This window comes from Macaca fascicularis, chromosome 7 (genome assembly GCF_037993035.2).
Source record: "Macaca fascicularis isolate 582-1 chromosome 7, T2T-MFA8v1.1".
NCBI lineage: Eukaryota > Metazoa > Chordata > Mammalia > Primates > Cercopithecidae > Macaca > Macaca fascicularis.
The window spans coordinates 159,869,092-159,881,450 of record NC_088381.1 but is presented as its reverse complement, the minus strand read 5'-3'; the positions used below and the strand labels follow the sequence as shown (position 1 = coordinate 159,881,450).

At 46.5% G+C, this 12,359-nt stretch overlaps 1 protein-coding gene and 1 long non-coding RNA gene across 3 annotated transcripts in view; one reads left to right on the top strand and one right to left on the bottom strand.

The window, feature by feature from the left end:
- The window catches only part of FBLN5 (fibulin 5), a 79,080-nt gene that overhangs the window by 62,880 nt on the left and 3,841 nt on the right, over nucleotides 1–12,359 (top strand). For both annotated transcript variants that reach the window (XM_005562039.4, XM_005562038.4), the window contains exons 8-10: nucleotides 570–692; nucleotides 2,218–2,344; nucleotides 6,180–6,375. In XM_005562039.4, coding sequence (XP_005562096.1) covers nucleotides 570–692; nucleotides 2,218–2,344; nucleotides 6,180–6,375 — 446 coding nt within the window. The remainder of the gene's footprint in view (nucleotides 1–569; nucleotides 693–2,217; nucleotides 2,345–6,179; nucleotides 6,376–12,359) is intronic.
- Nucleotides 8,654–11,666, bottom strand: LOC141407320 (uncharacterized). The gene is made up of 2 exons (XR_012416079.1): nucleotides 11,503–11,666; nucleotides 8,654–8,750 (listed from the first exon to the last, which is right to left on the bottom strand). It is a non-coding gene; the product is annotated as an uncharacterized lncRNA (long non-coding RNA).

Sequence of the window (12,359 nt, the reverse complement as noted above, 5' to 3'; positions counted from 1 at the left end):
AAGTTTTAATATAATTAAAAAATCCTGGCCTTTTGGATATATCCCTTCATTATGACTTTAGGAACAATATTGTTCCTGAAGTTGGCGAAAGGGGTGATTGAAGGGGAGTTGGCACTGCGAAAGCTGCCCCTTCGGAGGACCCTCTAGGGCCAGGGAATGTTTTTTTGGGTCTTGGGGAAACCCCCAGAAAACCCCAGTGGGCAAAGAAATCAGCCCCTTGGGCAGGTCAGAGGTGGAGGGCGGATTCCCCTACCTGGTGAAATAAGTTTATCGTGAATGGAAGGTGCAGCCGAGTGAGAGGCAGATGTTGGAAGCTCGATGGAGGTGGATTTCAGCTCCATGCAGGGAAGAATTTTCTGACAATTAGAGCTGTCCAAATATCAATGGGTATCCTCAGCAGGTAGTGAGCTCCCCATTGCTAGAAGTGCTCAGGAAGTGAATTGACAGCTTATTTTCAGTAAAGCCATCATATGTATCGAGACAGTGTGGGAGTTGGAGTAGATGACCACTCAGCTCCCATCCCCACGTAGACTGGGATTATATACAGCAGGTATAACTTGTCACCCCAGATATGGACGAATGCAGTTTCTCTGAGTTCCTCTGCCAACATGAGTGTGTGAACCAGCCTGGCACGTACTTCTGCTCCTGCCCTCCAGGCTACATCCTGCTGGATGACAACCGAAGCTGCCAGGGTAAGGCTGTCCGGAGGGGCCTGGCTGGGGTGTGTGTGAGGTGGAGCTGCTTCAGGGGGTCATCTGGAGGTCCTCACCTGGGGAATCGTGTGCAGCTTTGGGAAGGTGGCAGGGGTGGGGGTGTGAGTGGGTGCTGGTGGCTGTCATAGTGGCAGCTCTGGGCAGGATGCCTGGCCTGGTGTCTTCCCTCCCTGTAACCCATCCTTTGGCCAGGATATTGGCCACTTAAACTTCTGTAATGAACTCTGCAGATGCAGACGGCAGCCTCTAAGCGTGGCTTTCTGCCTCCCCAGCCAGATCTCTGAGGCTCCTCTGAGAACTGCTCCAGAGCTAAGCAGGACTTTTATGGCCTGGCCAGAGCCTGGGCTTTCTTACGTGGCCTAGAGGGCAGTTTGGTTAGCCTTTCTCCAAGTGATCTCTCCTAGAGCATGGTTGCCAGGGAGACCTCACACACCTGACTGCTCTGTTCCTGGAAGGGTTGGGACCCCAGACTGTAAAAGGGTGGGTCTTCTCCTGTTTGCCTGCTTGGCCTGGCTTCCAGCCCCATGCTCCACACACTGAGGGGTCATTGTGGAAGCGACTGACCCATTCTCAGCCTCCTTGAACCTGCCTTAGCCCATCGCCAAGCAAGAATTCTCCATAGTGATGCCAGGCGACAGAAGTATCATGTGAGCTACAGATGTGAGCCATCTATGTAATTTTACATTTTCTAGTAGCCACATTGAAACAGGAAAAGAAAATGGGTAAAATTACTTTTACTACTATATTCTCTTTTCTTTTCCTTTTTTCTTTTTCTTTTTTTTTTTTTTTGAGACAGAGTCTCACTCTGTGGCCCAGGCTGGAGTGCAGTGGTTCTCACTGCACTTGGCTCACTGCAGCCTCTGCCTCCCAGGTTAAAGTGATTCTCCTGCCTTAGCCTCCCAAGTAGCTGGGACTATAAGTGCATGCCACCATGCCGGGCTAATTTTTGTATTTTTAGTAGTGACGGTGTTTTACCATGTTGACCAGGCTGGTCTCGAACTCCTGTTTTTACTACTATATTTTCTTTAATGCAGTATATCCAAAATATTATTTCAGCATGTATTCAATATAAAAATTATTGATGAGATGTTTTACATTCTTTTTAAAATTATGTATATATACACACACACATATATATATGTATATATATATTTAAATTAAGAGACAGGGCCTTGCTTTGTTACCCAGGCTGGTCTTGAACTCCTGGCTTCAAGTGATCCTCCTGCCTCAGCCTCCCAATGTGCTGGGATTACAGACATGAGCCACTGTGCCTGGCTCACATTACTTTTTGATCCTAAGTCATCAAAATCTGGTGTGTATTTTCCACTTACAGCACATCTCAGTTTGGATCAGCCACATTCCGAGTACTCAGTAGCCACATATGGCCTGTGGCTGCCATATTGGATAGTACAGCTCTGTAGTAAGACCCAGCTTACCCCACCTCCACACATCTGGCCTGGCCAATAATGCTCTGCCTCTGCTTCTTGTCTACCCTGCATTTCAGACATCAATGAATGTGAGCACAGAAACCACACGTGCAACCTGCAGCAGACTTGCTACAATTTACAAGGGGGGTTCAAATGCATTGACCCCATCCGCTGTGAGGAACCTTATCTGAGGATCAGTGATAAGTAAGTCATGGTGTCCCCTTGGGGAATAGAAACCTGACGAGGGCTCAGGAGGTTGGCGGTGTGGTGTGAAAGAGTGTACCAGCCAGGAAGTCAGGGGACCTGGCTCACTACCTATGTCATGTGCTCGTGTGTGTGTGTGTGTGTGTGTGTGTGTATAGAATAGAACCGAGTAGAATAGATAGAACAGACTGGAATAGAAAATATCAGAGTACATTGCACATAGCGAGAGTCAATATTGTTTTCTGCAACTTCTCTTTTAGTTTTGTGTGCTACTGGTTTGCAGTGCAAAATGTGTTACTGTGGGTTGTCAGAAAGTTTGCAGAACATTCCATTACAAGTTATAGGATCTGAAACACATACCTACATACAAGAAACAACTATTTTTCAAAATGTTTGACCACAACACATAGTAAGAAACACATACAAGGCTGGGTGTGGTGGCTCATGCCTGTAATCGCAGCACTTTGGGAGGCTGAGGTGGGTGGATTGCCTGAGCTCAAGAGTTCGAGAGCAGCCTGGCCAACATGGTGAAACCCTGTCTCTACTAAAAATACAAAAAAATTAACTGGGCGTGCCACGCCTATAGTCCCAGCTACTCAGGAGGCTGAGGCATGAGAATCGCTTGAATCTGGGAGGAGGAGGTTACAATGAGCTGAGATTGTGCCACTGCAGTCCAGTCTGGGTGACAGAATGAGACTGTCTACACACACACACACACACACACACACACACACACACACACACAGTGTTATCTATCACTCCCTCACTCATGCCAGAGCTATGCAAAGATTCTCTAGAAAGCTAACCAAGCTGAGAGTTGAGTCAGGGTTCTAGAATCTCCTCTTCCCTCTAATGACTTTGTTCTGGAAACATGGGGTCTTTTAGAGGTTGGCTCCTAAATGTAACATGCATAGGACTCACCTGGTGATCTCGTTAGAGTGTGATTCCGTGGGTTTGGGGTGGGGCCCAAGATTCTGCCTTTCTGGCAAGCTCCCAGGTGAAATGAATGCTTCCAATCTCCCTGGACTGCTCTGCGAGTATTGAGGTGCTGGAGAGTTGAGTATTGAGGTGCTGGAGAGTTGAGTATTGAGGTGCTGGACAGTTCTCTAGTTGGTGCTAATCAAGTTTCTGATGTCATCTTGGTCAACATTTTACTAAATCACCAGATGGCAAATATTAGAGTTGAGGATAGAATTAAAGTGAAGACAACTTCCAAAAGGTAAATGCAGTAGGACAGTGGCTTTCTGTTCCTGGCATACTAGGAGTTCCTTTTCCTTCTCTTTTATCCCTTTTTTAAACCGTCTTAGTTGCTCCTTGGCCTCCTATCTTCCAAATGTTCACACATTGACTTCCCTTGAGCAACACCAAACCCCCGCATGGGAGATGAAAGGATGAATCAAACACACCCATCCTGCCCTCTCAGAATACAGCCTCTAAGAGAGGAATTCATGGCTTACCAGTGGTTCCCACTTTGATAACAAATTGGCAAAAGAGAGGATGATGCCGGGACAGGTGGGTCCATTAGAGACATCTTCACTTGTTGCTAAGAGCTGTGCTTCTAAGCAACTCTTTAGAACAGGGCTTTTTGACCCCCGATATAAGGGCTGTTTGTGGCAGAGCAGAGCTCCAGGCTGCTCTTCCCAGCTGCTTTTCCTGGTTCTCTCTGGGTTTTTCCAGGCCGCCCCTGTCTGTGGCTGGGGAGCTGATCCGTTTCAGCTCGCAGCACTGAGCTGGAGTTACTGGTGGAGTCTCTGGCATGACGCTGACAATGCTCCATGACTCCCTCGCTCCAGGCTCCAGTCCAGTAGGACGCCAGCAGCCCCTTCCAACTCCTTGTCCGGTTCAGGTGTCCTGTGCTTCTGCCAATCTGAATAGGACTTGCTCACGCCTTTACCCGTGTCCAGGAATGGCCAACCTCCCTGCTTGTGTGCACATACTTCCAGCCATAGGGAAGGCATTCCTTTCATCTCCACATAGCCAGAGCTGCCCCATCTTTCAGACTTCAGCTCAGATGCCACCTCTCCCAGCTGTTTGTGGTCCTCTTCAGCTGGGAGCCATCACTCCCTCCTCCAAACTTCTTTTAGAAAACAATGATTTTATATGCCACACATGATACTTTGTTGTGGCCATTTAGGCACTAGAGACGTTTTGACTTGGCTGTTTTGATGCAGCCTTAAAAAAATGAAACTTGCTCTGCCACCCAGGCTGGAGTGCAGTGGTGCAATCTCAGCTCATTGAAGCCTCAACCTTTTGGGCTCAAACAATCGTCCTGCCTCAGCCTTTTAAGTAGCTAGGACTATGGGTGTGTGCCAGTGTGCCTGGCATATATATATATACAAAATATATTTATTTTTATATATTATATACAATATATAAAAAATATATATTTTATATATTATATACATTATATAAAAAAATATATATTTTATATATTTATATATAATATATAATATATATTATATATAATATATATTTATATATATTATATATAATATATTTATATAAAATATATTTTATATATTATATATTTTATATAATATATAATATATATTTATATATTATATAATATATTTTTATATATTTTATATATATATATATTTGGTAAAGCCAGAGGTCTTGAACTCCTGGACTCAAGTCATCCTCCTGCCTCAGCCTTTCAAAGTGCTGGGATTATAGGCATGAGACACCATACTCTGCTTAGAATGAATGGAAATTTATAAAAAGGAAGAGTAGGCTGGATGGTTTAGATGGAGGAGTCCAAAGGCCTCTCTGAAGAAATGACATTTGGGCTGGAACGGGAAAATGAGTTGATTTTAACTAAATAGAGTGGAAGATCAGAAGGAACAGTATGTGCAAGGGCTAGAAGGCAAAAGTGCCTCGAAGGCACTGGAGATGGTTGGATGTGGACTCTCTTTTGGAAATAGAACCAACAGGTTTTGTGGATAGACTGGAAGTTAGAAAGCGGCAGAAACACAGTAAGACTGACTCCTAGCGTTGGCCACCACCGCACGTATCAACAGACATCTTCATCCTATTGTGAACCCTATTGTGGAGTCTCAGGGCAGGGTCGGAGACAGAGGAAGGGGGTGTTAGGGGTGAATCAAGGGGTGTCTATAACAGGCATTCTTTGGTAGTAAAAGTCAGTGATTTTATATTAGGGCACTCTGTTAATAGTTGCTTCGTATTAGAGATATTTGTGTCTGTGATTTATTTCTCCTATTAGAAAGCAAACTATCTGAGGTCAGGATCTTATTATTCATTGAATTTCCAAAATGTCCAATGTCTTATCTTGTACATAGTTCTAACTCTTGTTTATCAATTATCAAATGACAATATTTGATTATATTCTATTCAATTCCATTCCATGCAGACTGAGCTGAGTGCAATAGAGAATGTACAAGGATCTCCAAGACCTGTTAATCCAATTTCTTACTTTAAAAATTTCTTTCTTCCTTTTTTTTTTCTTTTTGTTTTGTTTTTTGAGACAGGGTCTTGCTCTGCCGCCCAGGCTGGAGCGGCATATTTGGCCTACATGGCAAGTGTAAACTATCTTGGAGAATGTTCTAACATTCTGAAAACCAGAGATCTAAGGTTTATATTCTATTTAGTACCAGAACGTCTGATTGGTGAGAAAAGTCCATTCTCTAGGAAACAGAGCTCGCCTACATGCTGGAGAGTTTTTAGACTCAAGCTAGGAGCAGAGACATTCTACAGTTATGGCATTTGGATGTTAAAAATGGGATGGCCTCATTTTCAGTGTTTTAAGAGAGGAAGTAGGCACAACCAGCACCTGGAATGGATTTCTTGAGTTCTCACATGATTTCCCTTTCCACAGCCGCTGTATGTGTCCTGCTGAGAACCCTGGCTGCAGAGACCAGCCCTTTACCATCTTGTACCGGGACATGGACGTGGTGTCAGGACGCTCCGTTCCTGCTGACATCTTCCAAATGCAAGCCACGACCCGCTACCCTGGGGCCTATTACATTTTCCAGATCAAATCTGGGAATGAGGGCAGAGAATTTTATATGCGGGTAAGAGGGAGTGGGGACTGGGGACACCATCTGTAACAGTGGCCTTGTGCTGTCTCTCCCAGGAACATGCTGAATGCAGGCAGGTAAGAGTGGAGCTAGGAGGGACAGGCATTGAGAGAGAAGAGTGGAGAGTGTGGTTCAAGGTCCTGGTTTCCACCACTTTCTGTGTAGTCTTACAAAAGATACTTCTCCTCCTGAGCCTCAGGATTCTCATCTGTGAAATGGGAAGTTAGGCCAAGACTCAATCTCAGGCCTCTTTTCTCCTAACATTCTGTTGGAGAGGCATTCACTTCTCCATTTTTCCACCCACCCATGTGACAAGTATTTCTTAAGTACCTACTATGCAGGCCAGGCACAGTGGCTGACGCCTGTAATCCCAGCACTTTGGGAGGCTGAGATGGTGGATCACCTGAGGTCAGGAGTTTGAGACCAGCCTGGCCAACATGGTGAAACCCCATCTCTACTAAAAATAAAAAAATTAGCCAGGTGTGGTGGTGCAAGCCTGTAATCCCAGCTATTTGGGAGGCTGAGGCCGGAGAATCGCTTGAACCTGGGAGGCGAAAGTTGCAGTGAGCTGAGATCATGCCACTGCACTCCAGCCTGGGTGACAGAGCCAGACTGTCTCAAAAACAAAAAAACAAAACAAAACAAACAAACAAAACAACCTACCACGCACTTCTAGAAACCAAGGATACAGCAATGCAGAAAACTTCCCCAAATCCTTGCCCTCAGGGTACTTACTTTACAGAGAATGTGTTAAAGGTGTGGCTCGCAGACGTGGGCTCTATTAGACGTGGGCTCTATCAGCGTGGTCCAGCACAGTGGCCCCTGTGGCTCTTTAAAACTGAATGAATTAAATAAAATTAAAAATTCAGTTTTTTCAGGGCACTAGCCACATTTCAGGTGTTCAAAAGCCACACATGGCTACTGTATGAGACATCCTAGATACAAACATGTCTATTGCCATAGGAAGTTTGATTAGACAACACTGACTTACCCACATCAGCAAAAGGTTTTAAAGCAGACATGCTACAATATGTTTACTTTTTTTTTTTTTGTAAATTGTATGCATCTAATACTGTGTCATTTGTATTATTGAGCTTCATATCCTGCAACTCTTGGGAGCGACCACCCCTCTTTAGAGACCACTGGCTGGCCGGGCGCGGTGGCTGACGCCTGTAATCCCAGCAGTTTGGGAGGCCAAGGCAGGTGGATCACCTGAGGTCGGGAGTTTGACACCAGCCTGACCAACATGGTAAAACCCCGTCTCTACTAAAAATATAAAAATTAGCCGGACGTGGTGGCGCACACCTGTAATCCCAGCTACTCAGGAGGCTGAGGCAGGAGAATCGCTTGAACTCAGGAGGCAGAGGTTGCAGTGAACCGAAATCTTGCCATTGCACTTCAGCCTGGGCGACAAAAGCAAGACTCCGTCTTAAATTAATAAATAGAGACCACTGGCTTAGAACAATGTTTTTCACATTTCAGTGTGAATTTGGGCACTTGCCCAGAAAGCAGATTCCAGAGCTCCCTCTCCAGAGAATCAATTTCGGAAGATGATGAGTGAGGCATAGGTGTATTAATTTCCCAGTTTCCCGGGGCTGCTGTAACAAATTGCCACAAACTAGGTGGCTTAGCCAGTAGTGGTTGTTCCCGCCTGTAACCCCAGCACTTTGCTGGGCCAAGGTGGGAGGATCATTTGAGGCCTGAAGTTTGACACCAGCCTGGGCAATGTAGTGAGACCCTGCCTTTACTTTAAAAAATAATAATAGTAAGGCTGGGTGTGGTGGCTCATGCCTGTAATCTCAGCACTTTGGGAGGCCAAGGTGGACAGATGTCTGAGCTCAGGAGCTCAAGACCAGCCTGGGCAACATGGCAAAACTCTGTCTCTACAAAAAAAAAAAAAAAGTTAGCCGGGCATGGTGGCAGGCACCTGTAGTCTCAGCTACCTGGGGCGGTGTAGTAGGGAGGTGGTTTGAGATGGGAGGATTGCTTGAGCCCAGGAGGTCGAAGGTGCAGTGAACTGAGATCACACCACTGTATTCCAGTCTGGGCAACAGAGGGAGACCCCATCTCTGAAAAACAATAAAAATAAAAACTTGGTGGCTTAAGGCAAAGGAAATTTATTGTCTCATAGTTCTGTAAGTCAGGAGTCTGAAATCAGTTTCACTGAGCTGAAATTCAGGTGTCAGCAGGGCTGTGTTCCCTTTGGAGGCTCTAGAGGAGAATCTGTTCCAAGTCTCTTCCAGCTTCTGGGGGCTGCCAGCATTTCTTGACTGTGGCTGCATCACTCCAATATCTGCCTCTGTGGTTACGCTGCCTCCTCTTCCTCTTCGGTGTGTATCAAATCTCCCTTTGTCTCCTTATATTGACACCTGTGAGTAGATTTAGGGACCATTCAGACAATCCAGATAGTCTCTCTGTCCAGATTCTTAATCACATCTGCAAAAACCCTTTTCCTTATAACAGAACAGGTTCCAAGGATTAGGACTTGGATCTCTTTGGGGGCTATTATTCAGTTTACTGCACCCAGGAATCTGTATTTCTAACAGATGCTGCTGTGATCCTCCAGGGTCACTGTGGGGAGCCATATTGAAAAGGACAGGTCCATGGGAGTTTATGTGCTTTCATTAGGGACTGGGCCCTATGAAGTCATGGGCCACAAAGCAGGAAGACAGAAATTGTCCGATAAGGCTGGCTTTCCAAGGGTCCATGCTGTCCAAAGCTGTGGGACCCTCCCCGGCAAGCCACTCAGTCATTCTAATGTGGGCTCTGGAACCATTTCTTCTACAGTTTAACAATTTAACAATTGTGTGATGTGACCTAACCTCTCTGGACCTCTAGATGAGTGTTTACTTTAGGATTAGATGAGATCATCCACTTAGCGCCCTGTCTGGAATACTGTTTTTATCAAAGAAGCGGAGTTTGGTGGTGGGAGTGAAACAGTCAATGACTTTCTTTTTCTCACGCTGTTGGATCAAACCTCTGAGCACCTGGGTTACATCTCAGGTCAGTTCCCTAGGATTCACAGGCATGTTCTATTTCTATTGGACTGTCTCATTCTCTCACGTCAAAAGTCTGTGCTAGTTTAAATGGAAACTTCAACCTCTCTGTCTCTTATCCACTGTGAAGTTTCTCCCTGTCTCCTAGTTCAGAGCAGGCACGGGGTGTGGTTGGCCTCTGCCCTGCCCTCTTCTTACCCTCCCAGTAATGGTAGTGCTGGCCCTGGATCCTCCAGGGCTCACGGTGGAGGAGCAGGTGGTAGAAAGGGTAAGGTTGGGAGAGCGAGGCTCCTCCCTGATTGTTGCCATTGTAACCAGGCATTGGTGCTCCCTCAGGGGCAGAGACCCCAAAGCTGTGGCTTTCACAGGATGCTTTTTTGGGTCTTTTGGAGATTTGCCTGAGGACTTCACACTGACCAGTCCATGATATGGGCAGTAGGGCCTGTGCTTGGTCACTTGCTACTCCAAACCTCTCAGCCCCTAATTCTGGGGCTACGTCCCATACAGATGTTCCGTGGTGGTAGTGAGGTGGAGGGTGTCATGGCATCCTGGCAGCAGACCTTACACAAGGGCCTTTCAGGATGTCAACATCAGCTCCTTGCATTCCCCATTCCTCACTATGGTGTGCGGGCAGCTCAGGGCTCACACCTCCAGACTTCTCCTGGAGAGACTGGTACCACCTTCTGCATCCTTGAACTTCAGGGGTCTGCATTTCTGAGCAGTTTTTTTGTTTTTTTCTTGAAACCCCTCTTGATTGAGATGGAGGCTGGTAAGTGTGTTTAATAAAATATATGTAGAGTTGGGCACAGGGGCTCATGCCTGTAATCCCACCTACCCTGGAGGCTGAAGTGGGCGGATCGCTGGAGCCCAGGAGTTCAAGTCCAGCCTGGGCAATGTAGTGAGACCCTATCTCTACAAAAAAAGATTTAAAAAAATTAGCCAGGTGTGGTGGCATGGCCTGTAACCACAGCTACCCTGGAGGCTGAGACGAGAAGATAACTTGAGTCCAGGAGTTCGAGGCTGCAGTGAGCTATGATTATACCACTGCACTCCAGCTTGTGTGGCAGAGCGAGACCCTGCCTCTAAAAACAAAAACAAACAAACAAAAAAGTATGTTTGTAGGCTGGAGGGGGTGACGGAATTAGGGAAACATCTGGCTTTGGATCACAACTTTGTAAGTCCTGTATAACCCCCAATAACTCCACATACAGCATCAGCAGCAAGCCGTGTATAGTACCTGTATGTGCCAGACACTATTCTAAGTGCTTTCTATACAGTAACCCTTTACTCTTCACAAGAATCCTATGATATAGGATGGTTTTATCCAGATTTTACAGACGAGAGCACTGGGGCACAAAGCCAAGCAACCTGCCCAACTAGTCTCACAACTAATAAGCACTGGGGCAGGATTTGAACTTAAGCAGCCTGGCACCAAATATCTGTGCTGTTACACTTTTCTTTTAGGATGGGGAGGTATGTTTTACCTGCTCTTCCAGCTTCCGGGTCTCAGAAGAAATTGAGATCACAAGAAAAATCTAACATCCAGTTACAATAGAAAGTATTCAATAAATAGCAGTTACGATTGTATAGATACTGTTGTGGCAACTGCTACTGTTGCTGCTACTGTTGTAAGGAGGCTGTGAGCTGCTGGGCCATGAGGGCTTGGGAATGCTACCCAGGAGACTAGAGCATTGTGTGGGAGGTGGGGCTGGATGGCCGTCCAGGCTCTCACACCCTAAGATTCATTGATTTGATTATAAGCACATGGGAGGAGCTTCATCTCACCCCACAGGCAAACCACACACACTCGCATGGACACACGCACACACTTATGCCCACATGCGTACATGTATGCACACACAAGCCCATTCATAAGCCTTACTGGCTGTCTGTCTCTCACTGAGCCCTTGAAAGAGGACTGATGATTGGCTCTGGTCAGGTGGCTTGGGGGTCATAATTAGGGCCAGAAGAAGGAGCAAGGTCATGGGGTTCAGACTGTGCCAAAGTGCACTTACTCCATGTCACACATGGATCAAGTGGCAGGGCCCATGGAAGCTGGCCTGCTGCAGCGTGGCTGTTTGCCACAGGTCAGACCATGCCATCCCACAAGCTGATTGGAACAAACCTGAGTGCATGTGGGATCAGGGCCAGGAAGACATACGGCTGGTGGGCTGCTGGCAGCCGACGCCCAGCGTGGTCAAGTCCACTGGTGTTCAGTCATTCGTGTGCATTCTTCCGTCACCAGCATGCATTCAGCACCACTGTGTATGAGGCTTCAGGTCAGGCACTGAGCGCTGAGAAACAAACAGGATGTGGTCTCTGCCCTGGAGGAACCCACACACACCTTAGCGGAGAGGGGGAAAACAACCTAGCAAACACAACACAAAGTGGTGATTCTCGAGTCAAGACCCACGGGATGGTGAGTAAATGGAGAGGTACAGAGACCTTATCAGAGAGTGTAGTGGTTAGAAACATGATTTTTGGAGCCATAAAATCTAGTACCATGCAGTAGTTTTGTGGCCTTATGTAGTATCCCTAACCTACCTACAGCATAGGGTTATGAGGATTAATTAAGAGGTGTAGGAAAGGTTGTAGCCAGATGCCTGGCATCATAACCACCACCATCATCACTACCACCACCACCACCCTCCTCCTCATCATCTTTTCACACCACCAAGGCTACTAATGCCCACGGGCTCTCGGGGGGTTATTTCATTAAGGCCCTGGCTCTGCCCTAAAAGCTGAATGTGGAGGTGGCTGTCCTCAGCTCTTGTGGCAGGTACTTGAGCTCTTCCAGGTGCTTGTGGGTAGGGTGGACCCAGGTGGAGGCTGGACTCCCCAGCTTCTACAGTTACTTCCAAATGGGAGAGTCTAGGATTCCAAATGGGAGAGTCTAGGATTCTTTTGTACTCAGGAGAATTTACCAGGGGAGCCCAAAGGAACAACTTGGAAGTTTGCACTTGCCCCCTTCTCCTTTCTAGA